Consider the following 23494-nt stretch of genomic DNA (forward strand, 5'->3'; position numbering starts at 1 on the left):
AGGGGACACATGAGAGGCAACCACACATTGATGTTTCTCTCCTTCCCTCCTTCCCTTCCTCTGTAAAGATAAATAAATAAAATCTTTTAAGAATAACTTTTTTTTAAAAAGTACATCCACAATGACAATAATTTCATCTTACACATGGGTCAGGTTTTAGGATGAGGTGCTAGGAAGGAAAGAGGAAGTAAAAGAGGCCAGGTGGTCAGGGCCACATTTCAAAGCAAAACCATACAGTGAATTGAGGCATCTGTTCTTCCTTCTTCAGAGCAGGACAAGGAGGGTGGTGGACACAGGGTTCTTAGCACAACTTACTGTATTTTACAGACTCGACTCTTGGTTACACATAGCATTCACTTTCTTCCCCAAGTGGATGAGATTGTGGTTCTGGAGAATGGCACGATCTCAGAGAAGGGGTCCTACAAAGCTCTGCTGGCCAAGAAGGGATTATTTGCTAAAAATCTGAAGACATTTAAAAAAGAGACGGGGCCTGAAGGAGAAGCCACAGGTATGTAAGTGTGATTGGAACGGGATGGAGCATGGATAGGGCGAGGAATGGGCATGGTAAGCCGAGACCCACCTCCTGGACTGCTCAGGATCCAGTGAACCAGATTTGAGTGTGAATTACCCAGAGATCCAAACTCAGCTCTTTCTGTGTTTTGTGTCTCTGTAAAGAAACACAGACGTAGAAACTCTATGCCTGAATGAAACTGAAGGTTCATCCTGCTTATCTGGTCTTTGCCATGTGATCACAGGGCACTCTTTAGAAGGGTCTGACTGGAGGTTTGGTGTGATTGGCCCTTCCCTCCAGCCTTGGGTCCTGGTCTCTGAAGCCAAGAAGTAGCCAACCCCTGAACTGCCTTCAGACACATTTTCCCCTTTTCTTGAAGGATAACGCATATTTGTGGCTGGATAGTTCTACTGACCCATTTTCTTCCTGCAGAATCCCAGAATTCTGGGAGTGTCCCTTGAATTTTTCTCATCTCTGTCCCCTACAGTCCAAGCTGGCAGTGCTTTGTGAAGACGGTTGACTGAATCAAGTCACATGCCTAAACTCTTTAGCAAATCTACTGTTGAGCTCTTCTAGTAAACTTTTTATTCAGTTATTATAGTTTTAAACTCTAGAATTTCTATTTTCTTCTCTTTAAATAATTTCTATTTCTTTTTTTTTACATTATAGATGATGCAACCCTTTATATATTTTTTATAGTAAATGAGCTGGTTTTTTAAAATTGATTATGCCCTTACAGTTGTTCTATTTTCCCCCTTCATTCCCCTCCACCCTGCACACCCCTCCCCCACCATTCCTCCCCTTTACTTTATGACCATGTGTCTCAAGTTCTTTGGATTCTATATTTGCCATACTAATCTTGCCCTCCCCCCTATCTATTTTCTACCTACCATCTATGCTACTTATTTTCTGTACCTTCTCCCCCCTTCTCCTCCTCCCACTCCCCTGTTCCTAACCCTCCATGGGATCTTCATTTCTATGGTTCTGCTCCTGATCTAGCTGTCGTCTTAGTTTGCTTTTGTTTTAGGTGTGGCTGTTAATAACTGTGAGTTTGCTGTCCTTCCACTGTTCATCTCTTTTTTATCTTCTTTTTCTTAGATAAGTCCCTTTAACATTTCATATAATAAGGGCTTGGTGATGATGAAATATTTGGATTTGATCTTATCTGAGAAGCACTTTATCTGTCCTTCCATTCTAAATGAAAACTTTGCTGGATAGAGCAATCTTGGTTGTAGATCTTTGGATTTCACGACTTGGAATACTTCTTTCCAGCCCCTTCTTGCCTGTAAGGTTTCTTTTGAGAAATCAGCTGACAGTCTGATGGGAACTCCTTTGTAGGTGACTGTCCCCTTAGCTCTTGCTGCTTCTAGGATTCTCTCCTTCATTTTAATCTTGGCTAATGTAATGATGATGTGCCTTGGTGTGTTCCTTCTTGGGTCCAACTTCTTTGGGACTCTCTGAGCTTCCTGGCTTTCCTGGAAGTCTATTTCCTTTGCCAGATTGGGGAAATTCTCCTTTATTATTTGTTCAAATAAGTTTTTCACTCATGGGTGTTCCTCTTTCCCTTCTGATCTTCCCCTATAATTCAGATGTTGGGACGTTTAAAGATGTCCTGGAGGTTCCTAAGCCTCTCCTCATTTTTTTGAATTCTTGTTTCTTCATCTTTTTCTGTTTGGTCATTTTTTTCTTCCTTCTGGTCTACTCCCTTGATTTGAGTCTCCATTTCCTTTCCATTACTATTGGTTTCCTCTGCATTTCCCTTCATTTCAATTAGTTTAGCCTTCATTTGTTCCTTTAATTTGTGACTAAAATCAACCAGTTCTGTGAGCATCCTGATCACCAGTGTTTTGAACTGTGCATCTGATAGGTTGGCTCTCTCTTGGTCACTTAAGAGTTATGGGCTCTGGGGCTTTGAGTTGTTCTTGAGCCATGTTTTGGTCTGTTCACACCTGTTACCTATGAGGAGTGGAGCCTTAGGTGTTCACCAGGGTGAGGTGACCCAGTCGCTGGGTTGTGATGCTGTATGTGGGGGCAGGGTCAAAGGGGCAATGGCCGTCTTTTCTGCTGCTTCCTGCCACTGGGGCCTGCGCAGTCTGTCTCAATGCTTACTCCTTCGCTGGTTTATCTGTGCGCAAATGTGCGAGGTCAGCCTGCTGCCTTGCACCCTCACTGGGTCTGCCTGTCACAACCCCAAGCCTGGGACCTACCAACCGCCGCCCACGTGCCTGGGTTGGTCTGGAGGAGTTTTCCTGTGCAACCTGGCTCTGCCAGTTGCTGGCTCCACCCCTCTTACTGGTCTGGATGAAGGATTTGTTGTCGTCGGATTTTAGTATAGTTCAATTTTCTGTGTTTTGGCTGCGTTTTTTGTTACTAAAACTTTGCTGTCTTTAAGCTTGGTTGTGCAAGAAGGCACAATGTTGCCACCTACGCCTCCATCTTGGTGGAAGTTGTACTTCTTTATTGATGTTCTCTGCTTGGTGAGAACTTACTCTCATATTTTCCAGTAGCTCTTTAGACAGGATTTTCTTTTGTCCTTTGAACATATTTATAATAGCCGATTTAGAGTCTTTGTTCAGTAAGTTCACTGTCTGTGCTCCCTCAGGTGCAGTTTCTGTGGACTGCTTTTTTCCTGTATATGGTCCTATAATTTCCTGTCTTTTTGTATGTCTTATAATTTTTTGTTGAAAACTGGTCATTTGAAATAACATAACCCTCGGGAAATAAGATTTTTCCTTCTTCTGCCAGGGTTTGTTATGTTGTTCCACCTATGTAGTTTCTTGAACTATTCTGTTAAATCTGTATCCTTTGTCACCTGTGGCAACTGAAGTGTATGCTTGGTTGACTGAGGGGTCAGTTAATAACTGAACATTATTTCCTGAAGTGCTGGGAACCAGTAAGTCATTCTGCCTTTTCTAAGAGGCTGGGAGAAGAGGTGAGGGCATGTCTTTAACACTCCACCAGGCAATTTACAATTCTGTCTCTGCCAGGGACATTTTGTTTTTGGTTTTTTCTGCTTACACAGAGCCTGATGGTTAGCCAGAGGTGAGAGAACAGGGCCTTGTCAAGTTTTCTTGGGCATGTATGTAGCCCTACACATCTGTGTGACATTTTAGATGACCAGGAATATGTATCAAAGCTCTTTATTAATATCTCATTTCCAGTTTTTCCTTTGAAGGTTTTGGTCAGCTTCTTATTTACCCAACTGCAATAACAACCTCAGGCAGCAGTGATGTTGAACAATTGCTGCTAGCTGTCTGAGCTAGCTAGCTCTGAGTCAGGTCCAATAAAGACCAACTCTATGAGTGAGGTTTTCCTGGGAATGGCCAGACAAGTCAAATGAGGAAGATTCTCCAGGGGTAAGGTGTTGGGAGTGGGGGATCCAAACCAGTTTATTCCCTCCAGCAGCCTCTAGGCTGCTGGTTTTTATCGTTAATATGATTGTGAGGCTGTTGGTTTTCCAGGCTATAGCAGATCTGAGGAGAGGGGGATGGGAGTAAATTAAATGATCATAAAGCTTACTATTCTTACTAATATTTAGTCATTTTCCTTAAATTAATGTTCCTTGGATTGTTGCAAGCTTTTGGCTAATTTCAGAGTTACGAAAAAGTTGATTTTGACAACTTTTTTGCTATTCTCATTGACTTTATGGAGGTACCAATTTCTGGATATCCTTACTCTACCATTCTGATGCCAAGGTTATGTTTGCATTTTATTTTATTTTCAGGGCATGTTTTTAAATACTTTAAATTTATAAAAAGTTTGTCAAATTATTAGAATTTCAAGAAGGGGATTTTAAATTTATATTTACCTCTTTAGTCAGTTCTAAGGTATGACTCTTGTGTTCATCTATGATAACTCTTAAAAGTTATTTTTTGCTCCAAAGCAACTTAGAAGATTCTGGGAATATTTTTCTCATTTTGACCATTTTATCTTCCGGTGGACTATTAACTCATTTCTCTTTTATCTTGGTATTTATCAATGAGAAAATGTACCAATAAGTAATATTTCTGGAGTAAAACATTCCAGCCTATGTAGACATCTGGGATCTCCAGTGAGCCCGGCAGTATCAGAAAAGACATCCCTCTCCTTGTCCACAGGGCCGTGAGAGCTCTGTGCAGCTATCTCTCTAACTTTAATGTGTTTCCTAGTCAATGAGGACAGTGAAGAAGAAGATGACTATGGGTTGATGCCCGGTGTGGAGGAAATCCCCGAGGATGTGGCCTCCTTGACCATGAATAGAGAAAACAGCCTTCGTCGGACACTTAGCCACAGGTTGGTCATCTCTTCAGCTGGCAGCCCCCATTCCTTCCATATTTCCTCTTGGTCATTCTCTTTTTTCTATGTGCATAGTGGACATCAGGAACACTCCCTACTCTTCCTTTGTTTCCTTGTATGGGGATGAGGGTTGGGGTAGTTTGTTTCTCCAAGGCCACCTGATTTGAAATGAACTTTGATGCAATCAGAGAGATTGTGACATCTGCTTGTGAGAAGACCCTCATGCTCAGGAAAGCCTCCTCCTTTTCAATTTCTCAGATCTAGGTCAAATAGCAGGCCTCTGAAGCCCCTGAAAAACTCCTTGAAAACTTGGAATATGAATACCCAGAAGGAAGGGGAAGAACTGGTGAAAGGACAAAAATTAACTAAGAAGGAATTCATACAAACTGGAAAGGTGAACACAACAGTAAAATGTACCATTAGAGGTGATACGAGGCTTAGAATCCCAACATTTCAAAGTTTGATGACTTGAAAACACATCTCTGGAAGGGCTATGTGTTATGCTTGCTTTGCCAATCTTTAAATTCATTATCGAAATGTTGATAGAGAGTCTTGGCTTTCTATCAAATCATATTTCATGAAGAATGATGTTTCCTGTGAATATCTTCATAGCACACTTCCTGGGTGTTTGATTCCATGCTAATATGTGGAGCAAACACCAAAAGTGCTTTGAGATGAAATTCTGGGAGCCGGAAGTCACTAATACATCTCAGAGTACACAATTCAAATGAACAAAACTTAAAACCAAGGTCTTAAATTTAAGGTCTTAAATCCAAGTTGATGAAATAAATTCCAGGGTATGCAGTATAACCCCATTTGTCACACTCCATTTGTCTATCTTCCCCTTTTAATTGCTTCTAGAACCTCATTAATAATCTGATGGTCATTTACCTTGCGTTGTATTTAAGCATTGATTATTATCCTGGCCCAATGCAGAAATGATAACCACAGTCTACCAAAGTCTTCTACTTGTGATCCATTTTTTTCCAGGGACCACACTCCTCCTTGTGATTGGTATTCTAGGTAATTCTCCACCAAAAGCCATTATGAATTCTACTAACATTGAGATGTGGGCTTTGCAGGTCAAGTCCTCCATCTACCTGAAATACCTGCAAGCAGTAGGATGGTATTCAATCTTCTTCATCATCCTTGCTTATGTAATTAATTCTGTGGCTTTGATTGGATCCAATCTCTGGCTCAGTGCTTGGACCAGTGACTCTAAAAGCTACAATGGCACCAACTATCCACCCTCTCAGAGGGACCTGAGAGTTGGCATCTATGGAGCTCTGGGATTAGTGCAAGGTATGACTGATGGCTACAACAGCCATTTCTTATACAATCTGTCTGGTCAATGGGTTTTGCCTAGACTCAGGCAAAGAATTGCCACTGTGTCCTTGGCACAAGACTTCAGGGATCCCTGTGCATGGTGCTGACTGCACTGTTTCCATTTCTAGGTATATTTGTGCTCACAGCAAATCTCTGGAGCGTCTATGGCTTCACCCACGCATCAAACCTCCTTCACAAGCAACTGCTGAACAATATCCTTCGAGCACCCATGAGTTTCTTTGACACGACACCCATAGGCCGGATTGTAAACAGGTTTGCTGGTGTAAGTATCTCAAAAACTGTAAGATTATGTGTTTTTATGCTGAGGATCTTTCTATTTCTGACAGGGAAAGAATGCTCATGTCCCCCTGGGCAACACTGTGCAGTTCTTTTGTCCATCAGCATACAAATGACTTCTTGAGTACTTTGGGTGAGGTCGCAAGGATTCTGGGGATATAGAACTGAACAGTTCTGACCCTTTAAGTAGCTCACCATCTAGTGAGTAAGACAGCCAAGGAAATAAAAGATTGTAATATAATATGGTAAAACCAAAATAACAATGATGTGTACAATGGTATTGTGGGAATACAAAAGAATGACAGAGAAAGGAGGGTGTGGCTCAGCCTGAGTGGTTTAGGGTGGGAAATGTGAGAAAGGGTGAGACTTAAGTTATAGAAGTTTAACCAGGGAGACAGCGGGTGTAGGGGTGGGCAGGTGGCAGTAGAATCAGGGTGAGGAGAATTGGTGTGCAGAGGGAAAACACAAGTAACAGTATTATCACTGACTACAACAATGAATTAAAGGAATAGCAGGATAACCCTTTCCTTGGTCTCCACCTCCATTCCTGAAACCTCTGGCATTTATGCTTTAAGAATAAGTAAATTAGATACAGGTTATGGAAGAGAGGCACCGGTGGTTTTAAGGAGGTTCTAAAACATTGTCTCTGTCTACTGTAGATCATTCGTTCATTTATTCATTTGATGACATTTATTGAGCATCTTCTATGAGCCAAGGACTGTCCTAGTTATTGGAATGCTCAATAAATGTTAAGATTATATAGATGGCTCTCTTCCAGGGGCCAGACAAATTCATTGATTTTTTTTTATATCATCACCCAAAGATATGCTTATTGATCTTAGAAAGAGTGGAAGGAAGGGAGTGAGAGAGGGAGAAAAACATCAGTGTGAGTGGGAAACATCAACAGGTTGTCTCTCATAGGTGCTCCAACCTGAGACCAAACCTGCAACCTAGGTGTGTGCCCTGACTGGGAATTGAACCTGCAACCTTTCAGTGTATGAGACAACATTCCAACCAACTGAGCTACCCGGCTAGGGTGAAACTCATTGACCCTTAATGCATAATGAGATGGAGCTTTTAGGAACAGAGGCAAAAACTAGGCAATTCTGAGTAGTATTCAGTGATCGCCAGCACAGTTTTCAGTCCTCTGCAGAAGAGGGAGTACATCTTTTTAAATGTCTGAGCAGCTCTGGACCCTTTTTTGTGTGGTCTTGAAGTAGACACAGAAAGGCTACCTCATAACCCACTGCCGAGTTTGGGGACACAGTGACTGCTTCAAGGGTGGGCATTTACCACCTTCCTCTGGGACAAGAATGGTGGGCCTGATGTCACTGGAGATGACTTTAATGGGCTCTCTCCTCTTTAACAGAACCTTAAAAGGCACACCATTTTCAACAGGGAGATTTCACACAGGTGCAAAAATTGCAACCTGTTCCTGGCATTGTAATATCTAATTAATCTTCTGAAAAAGAGAACACAGAGATCTTACTGTGAGTTGTTTAGGCAACAGTTGTATTTGGCTGCTTTTGCAGCAAAAAAAAAAAGAAGCTGTCATTAATTATATAGTGAGTTTTATGGGGGAAGTGGCTCAGGCCCATAAAGGACAGTTTGATCGAGGGTCCTCTAGAACTGAAGGCTGAGCTCTTAAGGGGAGATGGATGAGGGGGTGGAGGAAAGAAGGAGAATTTGTGCCAGGTAAGAGTGAAAAGCAATGTGCATAGAACAGAGAGCTGGTGAGGATTTATTTCTTTCTGCCAACCCTGGACATACTATCATTCACATTCTGATGTATACTCAGGAGTCATCCACTCTTCAGGACTCTATTAGGAAACTGTTATCCCTTGCCCAGTTTGGGACACTCCAGAGATAATATGGAGTCCATTTGATACTCACACATTACTAATCTTCAAATCAACAGATTCTAAGAAATATAGGCAAGGGAAATCCAAAAATATAAGCTATTCTTCCTTTGTATACTCAACCATCCATCTATTCTTTCATCTACTCATTTGCTCATTTATTCAGCAGGACGTAAAGGGGATATGGCAGTGAGACCCACTCATCATCTCTGGTTAGAACACTAACCAGGAGAGGACCCACCTCCCTCTCCCCTTGCAGTTCTACGCTTGACAGAGGAAACAACTTTCCAGGTTCCTCAGTCAAGGTGGCGCATGGCATCTGGCAGGGCTTCTTGACTGGAGCCACCAGTCAAATGTTTATTGAATGCTTGTGAGATGCCAGGCTCTATTCAAGGTACTCGATGGAACTGGGACCTGTGTACAGTTAGAATGATCCAATCGACTTGGCTAGAGGAGGGTTTACCTTGTAAGGCTCTATTAGCTTAGGGCGGTTATGAATGGTTTAATAAATTTCACAAATGGGAATTTCACTTAAAAGAGTAAATCTATTGAAGGGTGACTGCCATATCTGTTTGGAGGGATTTAGAAAGCTAAAGACATCACAGAAATGGCATTGCTTTTCAGGGTGAGCAGAACAGTCTATTGCAAATGAATATCATGAAGCGATTAAATGAAGGAGTCGCAGAGAACTCAAAATTGAACACATTTCCTGCTGGAAGCAGGAAAATCTAAAATGCTGTAGGAATTCATCAGTATACCATCTTTCCTGACTGTGTTCCTAGGATATTTCCACACTGGACGATACCCTCCCCATGTCCTTGCGCAACTGGATTTTGTACTTCCTGGAGATCATCAGCACCCTTGTCATGATCTGCATGGCCACTCCAGTCTTCGTCATCCTCATCATTCCTCTTGCTGTCATTTATCTGTCTGTTCAGGTAGGCTCAGAAATGGCCAAGTCTCCTTTCTTCTCTGTTTATAAAGCCCAGCTTCCTTCCTGGAAATCTTCTCTTTTGTTTACTGCTAGTCACTCCCTCGTTCTTCAACATCTTTGTCATTCACTTGTATATCGATAACCTGAGGAGCCCACAGGCCACTATCTGAAGCTGAAGTGGCAGCACCAATTGGTGCATGGCCCACGGCAAGTCCCACCTTAACTGCTGTCCCCCAAGATGCTTAAGTGGGGGCATATTCATGTTTATATCCAAGACTGCCATGAGGGTGTCCCTGGACAAAGTTGTGAAGCTCTATGAGACCCCCCACAAGGGTTAGGTCATTGGTTGCTATGGTGGCTTCCTTGGCTGACTAGGCTTATCTGTTTGGAGTTCTCTCCTCAGGAATCCTGTCTCTTTCCTCTTCAGGGCAGGTCCAGTTTCACTGGGTCCTTTGCACGGCTCAGGCTCCGTTCTAGTGTGTTCTTGAGGGAACAGAAGCTAGCTTGAGAACCAAGCCCCACAGAAAAACTGGGGCAAGTGGAAGGGACTCCATGCCCATAATAGAAACTGGTGCAGGGAGGGAGCTGTGAAGAGAACTTGTGTCCTGCCAGTTACCTTCTGGAGAAACAGGAAAACAGTTCCGACCTCGCGACCAGGCAGTGAGGAACCTCCCCCTGGTGTCTGTACTGAGTTCCTCCTCAGGTACATTGTCATCTTGGTAACAGCCTTCTGACTGTTAATAACAAACCCATAAATAAGATGCAGGGTATTTGAGAAAACTTGCAGGCATAATGCTTTGAGTTCTGGCTCTCAGATGCTGAGCTCTTTCCTGATTTCAACAAACCCTCGCGGAATCTAGCAGCACCACTAACTAACCCACTCCACCAGACCTCGCCCTCCAGCCCCCAGGGCTCAGAGTCGGCCTACACTCCGTCACGCCCAGTTCTGGCTCTCAGACCCTCCACAGGCCACACGCCTCTGGACCGTCTCTCACCACAGCACCGAGGCACAGTTTTGGTCGCCCGCCTGTCTCCATTCAATCTGTATCCACGCCTCCCTCCTCCTGCCTTTCCCTGGCCACTTCCTGACCATCCCCACTTTCCATGGCCCTTGGGTCCCATCTACATTTACACAGTCATTTTGAAGAACATTTTTTTTTCTAACTGCTACAAAAAAACCCTGTCATTTGGGCAATATATGCAGATCCTTGGGGACAGCACGGACTAGGCTGACAAAACTGCTTACGTGGTTGGAAGTTCAGGCCGCTCAGGCCGTGGGAGAGCCCCTCACTGCCATCTTCTGTTCCCCGCCAACCTCAGACCTCCCGCCACCCTCTTCCTCTGAGCCCCTCTCATCACTCTTCCGGCCGGAGGTGAGACTGGGGGCTTCCGTCCTGTTCAGTGTGGGCCGTGACCATCAAGGTGAAGAACACCGGGTCACGGTCACAAAGGAAGAGGTGCAGCCGATGTGACAGAATCGTGTGACTAACTGACTCCTTATCTTTGGGGTCTAGATGTTCTACGTGGCCACTTCCCGGCAACTGAGACGCCTGGACTCTGTCACCAGGTCCCCGCTCTACTCTTTCTTCAGCGAGACGGTGTCGGGCTTGCCTGTCATCCGTGCGTTTCAGCACCAGCAGCGATTTCTGAAACACAATGAGGTGTTGATTGATACCAACCAAAAATGTGTCTTTTCCTGGATTATCTCCAACAGGTGAGGCTTCCCCGGGTGTTTACCCAAATGTGCGCTTTGGGGTGCTGCGTGCGTGACCTTAGCTATGGGACAACAGGCATGGCCAGTGGTAAGAAAGTCACTCCAGCCAAACACACCTGCAATGGAAGGAGAGAGAAGACAGCAGGAGCTGTGGCGTCAGAGACCCGGCCCCGGTCCCAGTGCCATTTCCCACATGAGGGGCGCTGCCTCCCCTTCTCTAGGGAAACCTCGCTTTGTTCGTTTTGACACCGGCCAGGACACAGCCACCTCACAGGCTCACCGCACAAGGCAGATGGTGCCGGTGCGCACAGTGTGCCCCACCTCCTGCCCAGGTGCTGGGGGACCCGGGCATTCTCTGTTCGCTTCCCTGGGCGTGCGTGTGAGATTCTGCGTAGGCAGGACAACCTCTGCAGGCAGTGAGAGAAGCAGAGGCTGGAGGGAGGGGACTTGGGGTTTGGTAGGGAAAGCCAGTGACGACATTGGAAAGCTCGCATCCTGTGAGGGGACTCGCGGAGGAGGGTGAGCGTTCTTCACTTCTCCAGCATCACTAGACCCTGGCGAGAAGTGGCAGGTGCTTGAAGGAGAAGGGTCTCGTAGAGGAAGTGGAACTCTCCAGCGCCTTCCACGAGGTCTGGAGGCGCTAAGGGCAGACCGCGCTCTCAGTGTTATCTGGGCCGTGGTGAGGCTGGGAATCTGACGGTGAAGACATTTGACTTATTAGGTACTTTTCGAGAAGAAACAGGTATATGAATCAGTCCTATTGGATGCCCATTGTAAATGTGTATCATATTTATTTGTGTAATGCTCAAATTTTGGGTGCGAATTTATTTAAATACAGTTTATTTGGGGAAGTCGGTGTTTATAAACATGTCTCTCTGTATCCTCCCTGCTCTCTACAGTCGGTCTCCCTGTGACCCCGCCACACCTACTTCTCCCCACCCCCACAGCCCTCTTCGCCTTTTCAACACCGTGAAATCGGACAGGATGCGCTGCGCTCTGCCCTGCCGCTCACACGTGGGCTCCCCCAGGGGGGTCCACCCTGCGGCCCACAGGCCGCACGCGGCCCAGGATGGCCACGCATGCTGCCCAACACAACGTCAGAAGTTCACTTAAAACACTGTGACTTTTTTGTGTGATCACGCCTTGCAATGTATGTAATGTGTGGCCCAAGACAACTCTTCTTCTTCCAGTGTGGCCCAGAGAGGCCAAAAGTTCGGGCACCACTGAGAGTGTGGCACGATTTCCCCGCCTAATCAGAAGAACTCGTCTGGCACATTTGTTTAAGCGCAGGTTCCTGAACCTCACCCTAGGCCCCCTGAGTCAGAGTTTCCTGGGGAAGAGGCCAGACTTTTTTGTCGTTGTTGCATGATTTCGCTTATTTTTAACAATTGCCCCTAACCAGATGACCCTTCTGATTCGGCAACTTTGGGAGGCATTGAACCATAGGGAGTCCCTTAGTTTAGCAAACTCCGCCAAACTAAGTACAGGGTCTTTTCTAAAATCCAACTGGAAAGACTTTAGGAACACATGGCAGGGTCAGACTGAAGCACCTGCTGGGAACATGGTTCTCTCAACTCAAGGCCCTAGGATGTTCTACAAACACCTCTTCTTTCCACTGCTGGGTCAGGTGAGGAATTGGACACCTCCCAGTGATGCCTCTCTCTGGTTCTGCTGTCCTACAGGTGGCTTGCCGTGCGTCTGGAGCTGGTCGGGAACCTGGTTGTTTTCTTTTCGTCCTTGATGATGGTGATTTATAAAGACACCCTGAGTGGGGACACCGTGGGCTTTGTGCTGTCCAATGCACTCAATGTGAGTCTGAAGGTCGGGGGTGCGCTTCAATTCATGTGCTTGTTCTCAAACTGTGCCCAGAGTGTGCCCCGGGCCCATGCTCTTGAGTCTTTTTGAGATCCAGGAGCACTAGGGGAGACTGAGGTTCAAACCCTGGCTCCATCTCTTACCAATTGCGTAACCCATGGACACAATTCGTCCTCTTTCTACATAGGTACCAGTGTCATCTGGACGTAAATGTTGTTGCTCTTGGGAGTTAAGAAAGCAATTTTTAAAAAGATTTTATTTTATTTTTCAAAGAAGGGGAGGGAAGGAAGAACTATCGATCAGTGTCTTCTCGCACCCCCTCCCCACTGGGGACCTGGCCCGCAGCTCAGGCATGTGCCTTGGCCAGGAACCAAACCAGCAACCTTTAGGTTTGCAGGACAACACCCAACCCACTGAGCCACAGCAGCCAGGGCAAGAAAGCAATTTCATATGAGTCGGTCTAATAATTCCCTGTCCCTTTGCCTCTTTGATCAATTCTAGTCAAAAGAGAAAATATTAGTTTCTTTCCCATAATAATAGCAGTAACCAGAAAGTCTTTTGAACAAATCACTTCTGTTCATTTTTCTTAGATTACAGAATAATTGGAGATAATTCTGATAAAGAACATAGAGTTCAGTAAGACTATACTGCATCCTCAGAGTGACTAGGGGCTAAAGGTTAGACATTATTTCCCTGCACCAAAGACCGTGGCTGGCACTGTAATAAATGTCCAATAAATGATACCCACTTAATAGGTCCTTCGGTCATCTTTCACGGTATCTTTCTGAACTAATACCAGGGGTTTGCACACCTACCAGCGCCCTCTACCTGGTGCTGTCTCCCGGAAACATTAATGAGGCCCAGGGCAATCTCGGCGACACCTGGAAGGATGCGTTGTTCACCAGAGTGCCACACTGCTCCCTGTGCCACCGGTTCTTTGTCCACCCATTTCCAGGCTTATCAACCTAGGAGAGAGGGGACAAAGAATTAGAGAACTATTAGAGTGAACCAAAACAAACACATTCACTATCAACCATTTCATGTGGGTTCCACCTACACAACATGTGTAACTCTTAGTCTCCTCAATCCTGGGCTCTCCCTCTTTCTACCCACCATTCACTCCACTAGCACTGGTCTGAGTCTCTGCCTGGAGTGAGCTTCCTGAGGCTCTGGATCATGACCACCCCTGTGGGTGGTGAGAGGCGTCTCTGTAATGGCAGCAAGGCACTCGGGGTTTACAGGGTAAAGGGGGACAGGACCCACCCTGAGGGCTGGGTTCTCAAAAGAGCTGTTGCTAACTGAGAGCAGAGAGAAGAGGCAGCCTTTGGCAGGTGTTTTCCCACCTGGTGCCTTTTCTTGTGTTTTCCCCATTTGTAGAAGGCCACCCACCACCCTTTCCGCAAAGAACATGAAGCTCACAGGCAGGAGAGCCAAGTTCCGGCTCCTCTCCACCACCTGCCAGCCTCTGCAGCCCCAGCTGTGGCCCCAAGACACTCCAGGCTCATACGGTCTTTCACGTGAGCACCACACAGTTGAGCGTTTAGGTCGAGCTGTTCGATGCACCCATCTCACGCACTTCCTCCTTTAAGGGGGGTGAATATTAAACTTACGCTTTCCTTGCTCCCTGGTAGAGTAGAGCCTGGCATAACGCTGAGCGTTGACGAGTTGCATTGGTTTCTGAGCCTGAGATGATCTTTAGTCTTCTGGTTTTTCTGTAGATCACACAAACCCTGAACTGGCTGGTGAGGATGACGTCAGAAGTCGAGACCAACATTGTGGCTGTGGAGCGGATCACTGAGTACATAAACGTGGAAAATGAGGTAAGCCGGTACCAGAGAAACTCGGGGACAAGGCAACGGCAGAGATGCGACTCCTCTGAGGGAGCCCTCTGCCCTTGTCTAGAGACCACACGTGGAGGTTTATAAAGGTTCACCTGCCGGTTCCCCTTGCTGCAACTCAAATGACCGGATTCCTTTCAACTTAGAATAGGAAATGGCTTGGGGAAAGTCACATCTTCAAATGTACTAAGTTAAATCCTGGCTTCATTCTGGAGGCCTTGTGAGAAAGGGTTTCTTCGACTGAATAAGGCAGGAACCTCTGGAAGCGGTAGTCTAGTTCCGCCCATTAAACGCAGATGCCCACAGGCGGCTGAAACACTGCTACCCCTCTACTGCTCTGTGACGCCAGTCCTATGGGGACTGTTCAGCAAATTGAGTCCATAGAAAACTTTTCCCCCTGTCTCCTTGCCAGGCACCCTGGGTGACTGATAAGAGGCCTCCGGCGGGTTGGCCCAGCAAAGGGGAGATTCAGTTTAACAACTACCAAGTGCGGTACCGGCCTGAACTGGATCTGGTACTGAAAGGGATCACATGTAACATCAAGAGCCAGGAGAAGGTAGGTGGGGCCGAAGAAAGGCCGGGATGTGGGTCCTTGTGATGGGAGGGCAGTGGGACACAGAAGTGGTGAGTGAGCAACCAAACCCCAGGCTTTCATCTTTCCTGCGAAGTGAGGGACAGGATCGGGCACTTCCCGGCCTGGGAAATGTAATAACACAGCACCACCACCAGAGGGCAGGATATAAACATGGGATCGATCGGACTTACTGGGGCTGTAAGGCCTTTCTGCTCAGCCCTGCCCTGCTTCCTTGCCCTTATACTTCTGTAGCTGGCCGGGGATCATTTCCCGAGAGGGCCAGAGAATGTAAAGAGGAAGCAGGAAGCACATGGCTTGGGGAAAAAACTAGTGAGAACAGCAGTGCGGAGCTTCTCCCTGCGGAGAGAATGGCCTAGTTCTCCTTCAGGTTTTGCAAAGTCCTGCACCCTCGTTTGGTGGCCTTTCTCTCTGAGGACTTGGGGTCTGATGTAGGACCAGAAACTCTCTGGGGAAGGATGCCGAGGTCCAGGTCAGGTCTGGTTCTCAGCTGATGACAGGCCTGATTGCTCCCTTCTCACTTCTAAACAAGGATTTTTAAAAATCTATAATTTCCAATAATAATTTTAACAACAGCTGCCGATGTGTCCGTTTCCAATAGTCACTGTGGTTCTCGGCGAGCCACAGGCTAGGGGCGGGATGGGACAGCTGTCTTGTTCTGACGTCTCAGCCCTTTTCCCCACCGAACCCCAAATCGGTTCAACATCTTAGAGATCAAGTGGCCAATCACTGCCTCTTTCCACCTGTGACCTGTGATTCTGACTGCCTCAGGCTGCATTTTTCTCCACCAAGGATTACATGGTGACCTAACCTGGGGGGCCTCCTTACAGATTGGTGTGGTGGGCAGGACAGGAGCCGGGAAGTCGTCCCTGACAAACTGCCTCTTCAGGATCCTAGAGGCTGCAGGCGGCCAGATCATCATCGATGGGGTAGATGTTGCTTCCATCGGGCTCCACGACCTCCGAGAGAAACTGACCATCATCCCGCAGGTGAGCTCTGGCACTTCCTCTGTCACACACGGCAGGGGACAGAGGCAGGAAACGTGTGCGTCTTCTTCTTGGTGTAGATTCCATGAGCAGTGTTATTTCTGCAGGCTACCCCGGGTGCCTGAGCTAGTTCCCTCCCTAAAACACACTGTTTCCAGAACTTCCAAAAATAAGGTCTATTTTTTTGTTTTCTCTTTTCTTTTTTCTTATTTTTTGTAATATGCTCGTGTGACTGCCTGTAGCTAGCCAGTAGGTGGCAGCAACACAACCCAAGTCATATAAAGCAGATGATTATTTAGCATTTCTATAGCCCAGCATGGTTTGTGCCACCTTTTGCGATCAGCACTAGCAGTTTTGCCACTGAAGCCTGAAACAATTAAGCTTTATATTCCTCACTTGATAAGGTTAAAAGACAGAGTAGGGAGTTTGCTGCAGGTTTCTGCCAGCAAGCCAACCCTCAGTGCATGGGCAAGAGAGGCTTCCCTTCAGCTTCCTCTCTGGACCCCACCAAGTAAGGACCGTCCTGGAGGCTTCTGGGTGGAATGTGGGTCCTCATTAGAACCGCCCCTCCTCTGCTCCCTGCAGCCGAGTCTCTCTCGGGGTGGTTTTGGTTCTCGGGGGGTTTATTCGGTTTGATGCACTCTTTTCTCCAGCTTCTTCAAAGGCGTAATAAATTCCTCTCCAGTGACTGTACCACCCATGATTCTTCTATTTCCACACCATGAGTTTTTCTTTGGGAGTGTGGGACTTGCAACCCAGCTTTCCCTCCCGGGCTAGTTCTACTCACTTTCTCCCTGCCGCCCAGCTCGGCAAGCCCCTTTTCTGCCATTAGCCCCAATAGCCCCATTCGTCCCTTGACACGCAGGACCCCATCCTGTTCTCTGGAAGCCTGAGGATGAATCTAGACCCTTTCAACAACTACTCAGATGAGGAGATCTGGAAGGCCCTGGAGCTGGCTCACCTCAAATCCTTTGTGTACGGCCTGCAACTCGGTTTGTCCCATGAGCTGACAGAGGCCGGTGACAACCTCAGGTAATGTTTCCTAACCCACCGACCCACAGGCAGTGACAGGAGGTGAGGGGAATGACTGCTTGGCTCCGTGCGCTAGAAGGTGCCTGGCACGGCCCAGGTGTGATCCCTCGTGTGTAAAGGGGACCTGCTGTGAAGATGACAGGAGAGAACAGATGAAAATGTGCATGGGAACTACTGATTGTTGGTGCATGTGCCCTCATGAGACTTTAAATGGAGTTCCCATGTCTGCCATTGTGGAGTTTTTTCCTTTTAGCTGCTCCCTGCAGTCAGGACAAAAACAATCCCGATGCCTAGTCCAAGCCAAGAAAGTCGGGTTTCACCGGTATGAGGTGCGCGCTGGACCTGGGAGTTCCACAGGATCCCGGGGGTTGCTGTGGGCATCCCAGGTGGGGCAGCACAGGTCTGCAGGGCAGCAGTGACGGGGACGTGGCATCCACAGAGTCCGCGGGCCCCCGAACACCTGACACCTGCAGAGACTCTCCGCTTCCCAGTGCTTGCTGCCTTTCCAGAGGCCTTCTATAAATGTCGACAGTTCACATTTACTTACAGCCTTCAGTACATGCTTAGCTATCAGTTAATAAGTTGACCTGGCAATTTCCCTTTGACAACTGAGTGTTTCCCTCCACACGCTGACGGTCAGCCCTCAGCCAAAACCCGCTGCTCAGACGCAGGCCTTCCTGCATTCCCAGGGGTCCTCAGAGTGGCCAGCAGGGCCAGGGCCACTAGCAGGTGAGGCTCATCAAAGAAGGGAGGCCCCGTTAACTCAATTAGTGGAGCAGCAGCTCTGGCTTCACCCGCGGACTTGTAAATGGAGATACTGAGGCTCTTGAGCAGAATCTGCAGTTTAGTAAGATTCCCCAGTGATTTTCATGTATATTACAGTTTGAGAAGCGCTGCCCAGAACACTGGTTCTTAACTAGGCTGTACACTAGAATCACTCAGGGATCTTTAAAAAAAAAAACATCTCAGTGCCCAGGCTGCATCCCAGACCAGCTGACTCAGGGGCCCAGACGACTTCAGTGTGCAGCTTTGGGAGAGAAGGCTGCCACGTTTGTTTCCCCCCAGAAATGGGTGTAGGAACCAGCAGGACTTAAGTGGGCCCGTAGCCTATAGACCATTCAAACATTCGGTCGACAGGAACAGCTTGCGCACCCACCACATCCAGGCACTGGAGACAGAGCGGTGGAGGACACAGACCCAACCGCCGGCCTCCCAGCACCGATGGCTCAGTGGGGAAGACAGGCCTTGTGCGAGGAAAGGCCCAGCAGCAAATGCTGCAGACACGAGGGGCCCTGTGCAGCCCTCCGTCAGGATGTGATGGCGGGGAGGGGGGGCCTTGATGCTTCCGCCTTATAAGGAAAAATCACACCATCCTTCTCTGCCCATGCTGGAGACACTCGAAGGCATCCCCAGCGCCTTGATTTCAGCCCGTGTTTGGTGGTGGTAAAACGTAAACTTCCCAGAGATGGATCAGCTGGGAGAGAGACAGGGCAGCTGGAGCCAAACTGGGGCCTCAGCAGCAGCCTGTGATAGGAGGTCCGACAGAACAGCAGGAGTTGGGTGTCGGCTCAGGAACTAGTTTCGCAGTGGCCTCTGTTTTTACAGTACAGAGAAAAACTGGAAGTTCATCTTGGGTGCCTTTTCATCTGCAGAAATTTTCTCCCAGAGAATTACAGGACTTTTAGTCTAGCCACCCTCTGTTCAATATGTTCCCTGATGGCCACAGCAGGCAAGAGCAATCAGCTAATTACGGAGCATTTGCTCCACATCATTTCCCAAAGCTTCTCTATGTAAGTAAGAGGTCCGGCCTTCATTACCAGCTCTTCGCAAATTAAAGTGATTTGTGTTTCACAAGCATATTCAAGTTCCACATGCATTGCATCTCACACCAAGACATCATGTTCATTAGAGAGCTACATCTCTAATCGAGGCAGAAGGCCTCGAACAGATAATGAGCCTTGAGACCAGAATTACACATTAAAATAACAGATGGATTTGCGAAGGCCACTAAGAAATGCCACTGAGGCAGTGTTGCGGTATCTTTATGGTGTCGGGTCAGACACTGCAGAATTGAACTTGGGGCATCCGTCTTGCTTTGGACTTGTTGGCGTGCCAGGATGTCACCAGGATTCCCTGGGCTGCTTGTTAAAAATACACATTCCTTGGCTCCTTCCTATTCCACCTGAGTACAGGGGGGCCCACAAGTGTGAGTTTTTAAAATCAAGTACTTGGGTCTTCTAATTCACGGGGAGGTTTGGCGAACATTGCCCGTGGGAACAAGGAACAGCTGGTGGAAGAGGCCGCGTGGCATTGTGGACCGGGGCGGTTAGGGGTGCGGGTTTTCTAAGTCTCCTCGGCCGGACCTCCCAACCCCGGTTCTTCCTTGGGCCCTGGGCTAAGGCGTGTTTTCTCCCCTGGTCTGCAGCATCGGGCAAAGGCAGCTACTGTGCCTGGCCAGGGCTCTGCTGCGGAAATCCAAGATTCTGATCATGGACGAGGCCACTGCTGCCGTAGACCTGGAGACGGATCGCCTCATCCAGATAACCATCCAGAAGGAGTTCTCCCACTGCACGACCATCACCATCGCCCACAGGCTGCACACCATCCTGGACAGCGACCGGTGAGTGGGGCGGGGCGCGGCGGCGGTTTAACCCTTTGTCGAAGTGCGGGTGGGTCACTGCGGGAGGAGCCGCCACCGTCATTTTACTGGGGAAGAATCGGAGAGTGAGTGATTTCAAGTCATTTGCCCGAAATGATATACATCAAGGTAATGAAAGCCGACAGGGTCAAGGAAACTGCCTTACGGGGAAAATGGAAAACCGTGTGTCGCTGTAGCCGTCACGGAGCCCAGGGAGGTGGAGGCCCAGGCCCGGTGGCAGGCGCTGGGTGCGGACCCCCCACCCACGGGGCTCAGCTGCGCCCCCCGAAACCTGCGTTGTTCCTCACGCCGGACACGGGGGTGAGGTCGGCAACCCTAGAAACGGGGCTGCCTTAAACAATGTGTATCTTAAAAAAAAAAAAAAAAAAAGCTTATGTAATGGACTCAGATGGCGAATATTCTTCTACTACTTGATTCTCTGTTCAACATTTCATACGGATTTCGTCCGAGTTGGAGCAAACAGCTGTGGTTCATTCATTGCGCTGCTTTGTAGCCTGGTAGGCATGACCGTACCAGGACGGAGGGCTGGTTGTTAGCAAGGCCGAGGCCCAGGTGCTGCTTTCTAAGGCCGGCGTTTCCCTCTCCCGCGTTTCAGGGTAATGGTCCTGGACAACGGGAAGATTGTGGAGTATGGCAGCCCCGAGGAACTGCTGGAAAAACCTGGCCCCTTTTATTTTATGGCCAAAGAAGCTGGCATTGAACGTGGGAACAGCACAGCACTGTGACGGCAGGTCCCGAGGCTCAGAAAGGACTAGAAGGATCATTACTTATTTAACTTCATTTTTTGAGAACTATATCATATGTAGAGAAAGGTGTGTAAAATGTGCATCTTAAAGAAGGATTGTAAGTGAACAGCTGTGTACCCGCTGCCCAGGTGAAGAAAATGAACGGCAGCAGCTCCAGCAGACTCCCCAACGAGCCCACTCTGCCCCTCATCCCGGCTACCCCACCCCCGCCCCGCCCGAGACCGCTGTGCTGAGTTCCGTGATAATTATCCCCTTGCCTTCCATTTAGTCTTACCACTTTGTATGTATCTTTAAACAATGTGTGCCTTTTTAAAAACTTATGCAAATGGCTGGCTCATACTGCACACATTCTTCCACGACTTCATTCAGTATTACGTTTGAGTCGTAGCCAGTCCACGCCCATAGTGGGGCGAGTTCGTTCTCACTGCTCTGTAGTACAGCAGGGGGTGAGTGTGCTGCTGTGGACCCATTCTAATGTTGGTCAGCAGCAGGGCTTTTTTTTTTTCCTGTGATGAACTGTACTGCTATGAACATTCTAATATATAATTCCTGAGATGTATGTGCAGGACTTTCTTAGGGTGTAATGCAGGAAGGGGGGCGTGCACACGTTTACATGAATATATTTGGTTAATGCCAAACTGGCAATGCCAACGAAAAGCTCTTCGTCAGTCTGATGGGTATGGATTGGTACCTCAGTGAGGTTTTCACTTACATTTACCTGGTTACTGTTGAGGTTTCACAAAGTAGAGTACAAACCGCTACCTGATCACGGCCTGAGGTTCCGATATGAGGTTTCTGCTGGTTCTCACCCATGGTGCTTTATGTCCTTGCATGCCTTGTGAATTTTTACGAGAAGCTGTTCACGCTGTGGACATTCTCTGAGGCTGGGTGAGCCTGAGCTGTCCTGAGAACCCCTGCTTCCTGTGTTGGTTTCCTCAGATCCATCCCCCTATGACTACCAGGGATCAAATATGCAAAACTTTAAAAAAATCATTTTTATTGTTGTTCTATTACCGTTGTCTCCATTTGCCCCCTTTGCCCTCCTCCCCTCTCCCACATCCGTTCCCACCCTGTTGTCCATGTCTGTGGGTCATTCATTCATGTTCTGTCTTCTGCTTCAACCCTTCATTCAATGGCCACCCAGAGTCAAGGTAAAATTCCTCAGTACGGTGTAATGAAGCTCCCTAACATCTGATCCAACCTCATTTCTTCTAACTCCCGTAGGCTCCAGCCACAGTAAATGCTTTTAGATTCACACACACGCACCCTTTGATTCTAGCCTTTTGCTTTTCTATCCCTTCTGCTTGGAATCCCCCGCTACCTCTAACTCATTCTGACTCAGCCAAGAGGTTCCCCTCTCCTCTTACACCCCAAGCTAGTGTCAGCGCTGTTGTCAATTTCAGTCCTTTTCTGCATCTGAACCAGAGTTCTGTGTTTGGGGACTTCCTAAACTCAGGATGCTTCGTGGGAGACAAGGGTGCAGCCATGTGACTAGGTCCCGTTAATCAGCTGTGCTGGCACCGAATGAACTTCGGACGCCCATGACACAGAGAGGCAGGGCAATCTGTCCTGGGAAAGGTGATGGCAGTCATGACAGGCATGGCTCTTGTCTGAGGGTAGCCGTGTGGTGGTTCCAGCTGCAAGGCCTGGCGATAGTGTAGCGTCGGGTAGTGTGGTGACTTTGTCGGAAGTTTCTATGTTTGGATCTCCCTCAGTAAGCTGTGAGCCTCTTGAAAACAGGAATAATTTCTTACTCATTTTCTTTCTCTCTTTCAGTGGCCAGAATATAGCAAGCATATGCATGTTTGTTCAAAAAAACGTTTTAAAAATTGAATGGGAAAAATGAATGACAATGCAGAAATAGAGTTGAAGAAAACAAAGTAACTCCACATTGACACATTGGCACAAACAGGAAAAAGAAATGTACCAATCAGACCTCACTTTTTTGCAGGCTAGTTTTCTATGTGCGCCTTTCGACATATCCTCTAAAGAAACTCATTTCATTCAGGTATTAGGATGAGAATTCATTTAATCACAAATGCTAACCGGTCGTATCTTTATTTAAAATTAGCAAACAGTATTGTACAAACACTGACATTTAAATCTCTAAAAATCTAAACTTTTACAATTTAGATTTACTTAGCAAAGACCACATTCAATTATAAGCATGAATTTAGTATTCTACATAGATTAGACACTAAGCAGTTTTCTTAAAGGCTTCAATTCACCCTGTCTGAAGACACATGTAAAAGATTATGAAATTGCATTAAAAAATTGGAAGCGCTCCATTTTCATAGTATTCCTTTTTTGCTTTATAATTGGTTATGCTGTAGAATTTAAGTGTTACAGTGTAAAAAGCAACGAGTCAGGGAAGAAGAAAAAAGAGGATCATATAAAAAGCTGTATTTCCTTTAGGTAAGACAAGCATAAAAATAAGAATTACAGGAAGAAAAATGACTTAAAACTAGTTTGGTTTTTACAGACTTTTAAAAACGGACTAACACAGAGCTCTTCTTCAACTCTGACAATCAAGGCCTTGGTCGCCATGTTGACAGTCTCTCGGATGGACACCTTGGCACTCACCGCACGGCCATTCATTTGGCTGTTCTGCTCCAGAGTGTCCACAGTGAAGCACTGGTCCTGCAGCCCAGCCTTTGGGACACTTACCTGCCAGGTCAGCTCACACCTGCCTGTTCTCTCCCGGCAGCAACTCTGTTGGTATCCATCCGCGGAGACTGTCCGGTGTCGAGTTGTCCACTGGTTGTACCTCTAGAGAGACATCCCTCCCCGTGGGTGGAGCTGACACCCTTGCCCAGAGCTGGCTTCTTTGTGCACGAGCACCCGTGCGCTGCTGCATCGTGGTCTGGTTTGTTAGTTGCATCATAAAGACAGAAACTAGTCCCATAAATA

General features: G+C 47.3%; 1 protein-coding gene across 1 annotated transcript in view; it reads left to right on the plus strand.

The window, feature by feature from the left end:
• LOC128627953 (ATP-binding cassette sub-family C member 2-like) overlaps positions 1–23060 on the plus strand; it is a gene marked incomplete at its 5' end in the record, with an annotated part of 47191 nt that extends 24131 nt beyond the window's left edge. Inside the window, 14 exons of the mRNA XM_053668658.1 lie at positions 328–508; positions 4660–4783; positions 5045–5180; positions 5869–6088; positions 6241–6395; positions 9051–9206; positions 10717–10916; positions 12599–12725; positions 14450–14551; positions 14982–15125; positions 15992–16150; positions 17013–17179; positions 19605–19799; positions 20434–23060. Of these exons, the coding sequence (XP_053524633.1) occupies positions 328–508; positions 4660–4783; positions 5045–5180; positions 5869–6088; positions 6241–6395; positions 9051–9206; positions 10717–10916; positions 12599–12725; positions 14450–14551; positions 14982–15125; positions 15992–16150; positions 17013–17179; positions 19605–19799; positions 20434–20563 (2196 nt within the window). The remainder of the gene's footprint in view (positions 1–327; positions 509–4659; positions 4784–5044; positions 5181–5868; positions 6089–6240; positions 6396–9050; positions 9207–10716; positions 10917–12598; positions 12726–14449; positions 14552–14981; positions 15126–15991; positions 16151–17012; positions 17180–19604; positions 19800–20433) is intronic.
• Positions 23061–23494: the final 434 nt, after the last annotated feature.

The sequence above is a fragment of the Artibeus jamaicensis genome, unplaced genomic scaffold (assembly GCF_021234435.1).
Source record: "Artibeus jamaicensis isolate MK-2021 breed Jamaican fruit bat unplaced genomic scaffold, CSHL_Jam_final contig_490, whole genome shotgun sequence".
NCBI lineage: Eukaryota > Metazoa > Chordata > Mammalia > Chiroptera > Phyllostomidae > Artibeus > Artibeus jamaicensis.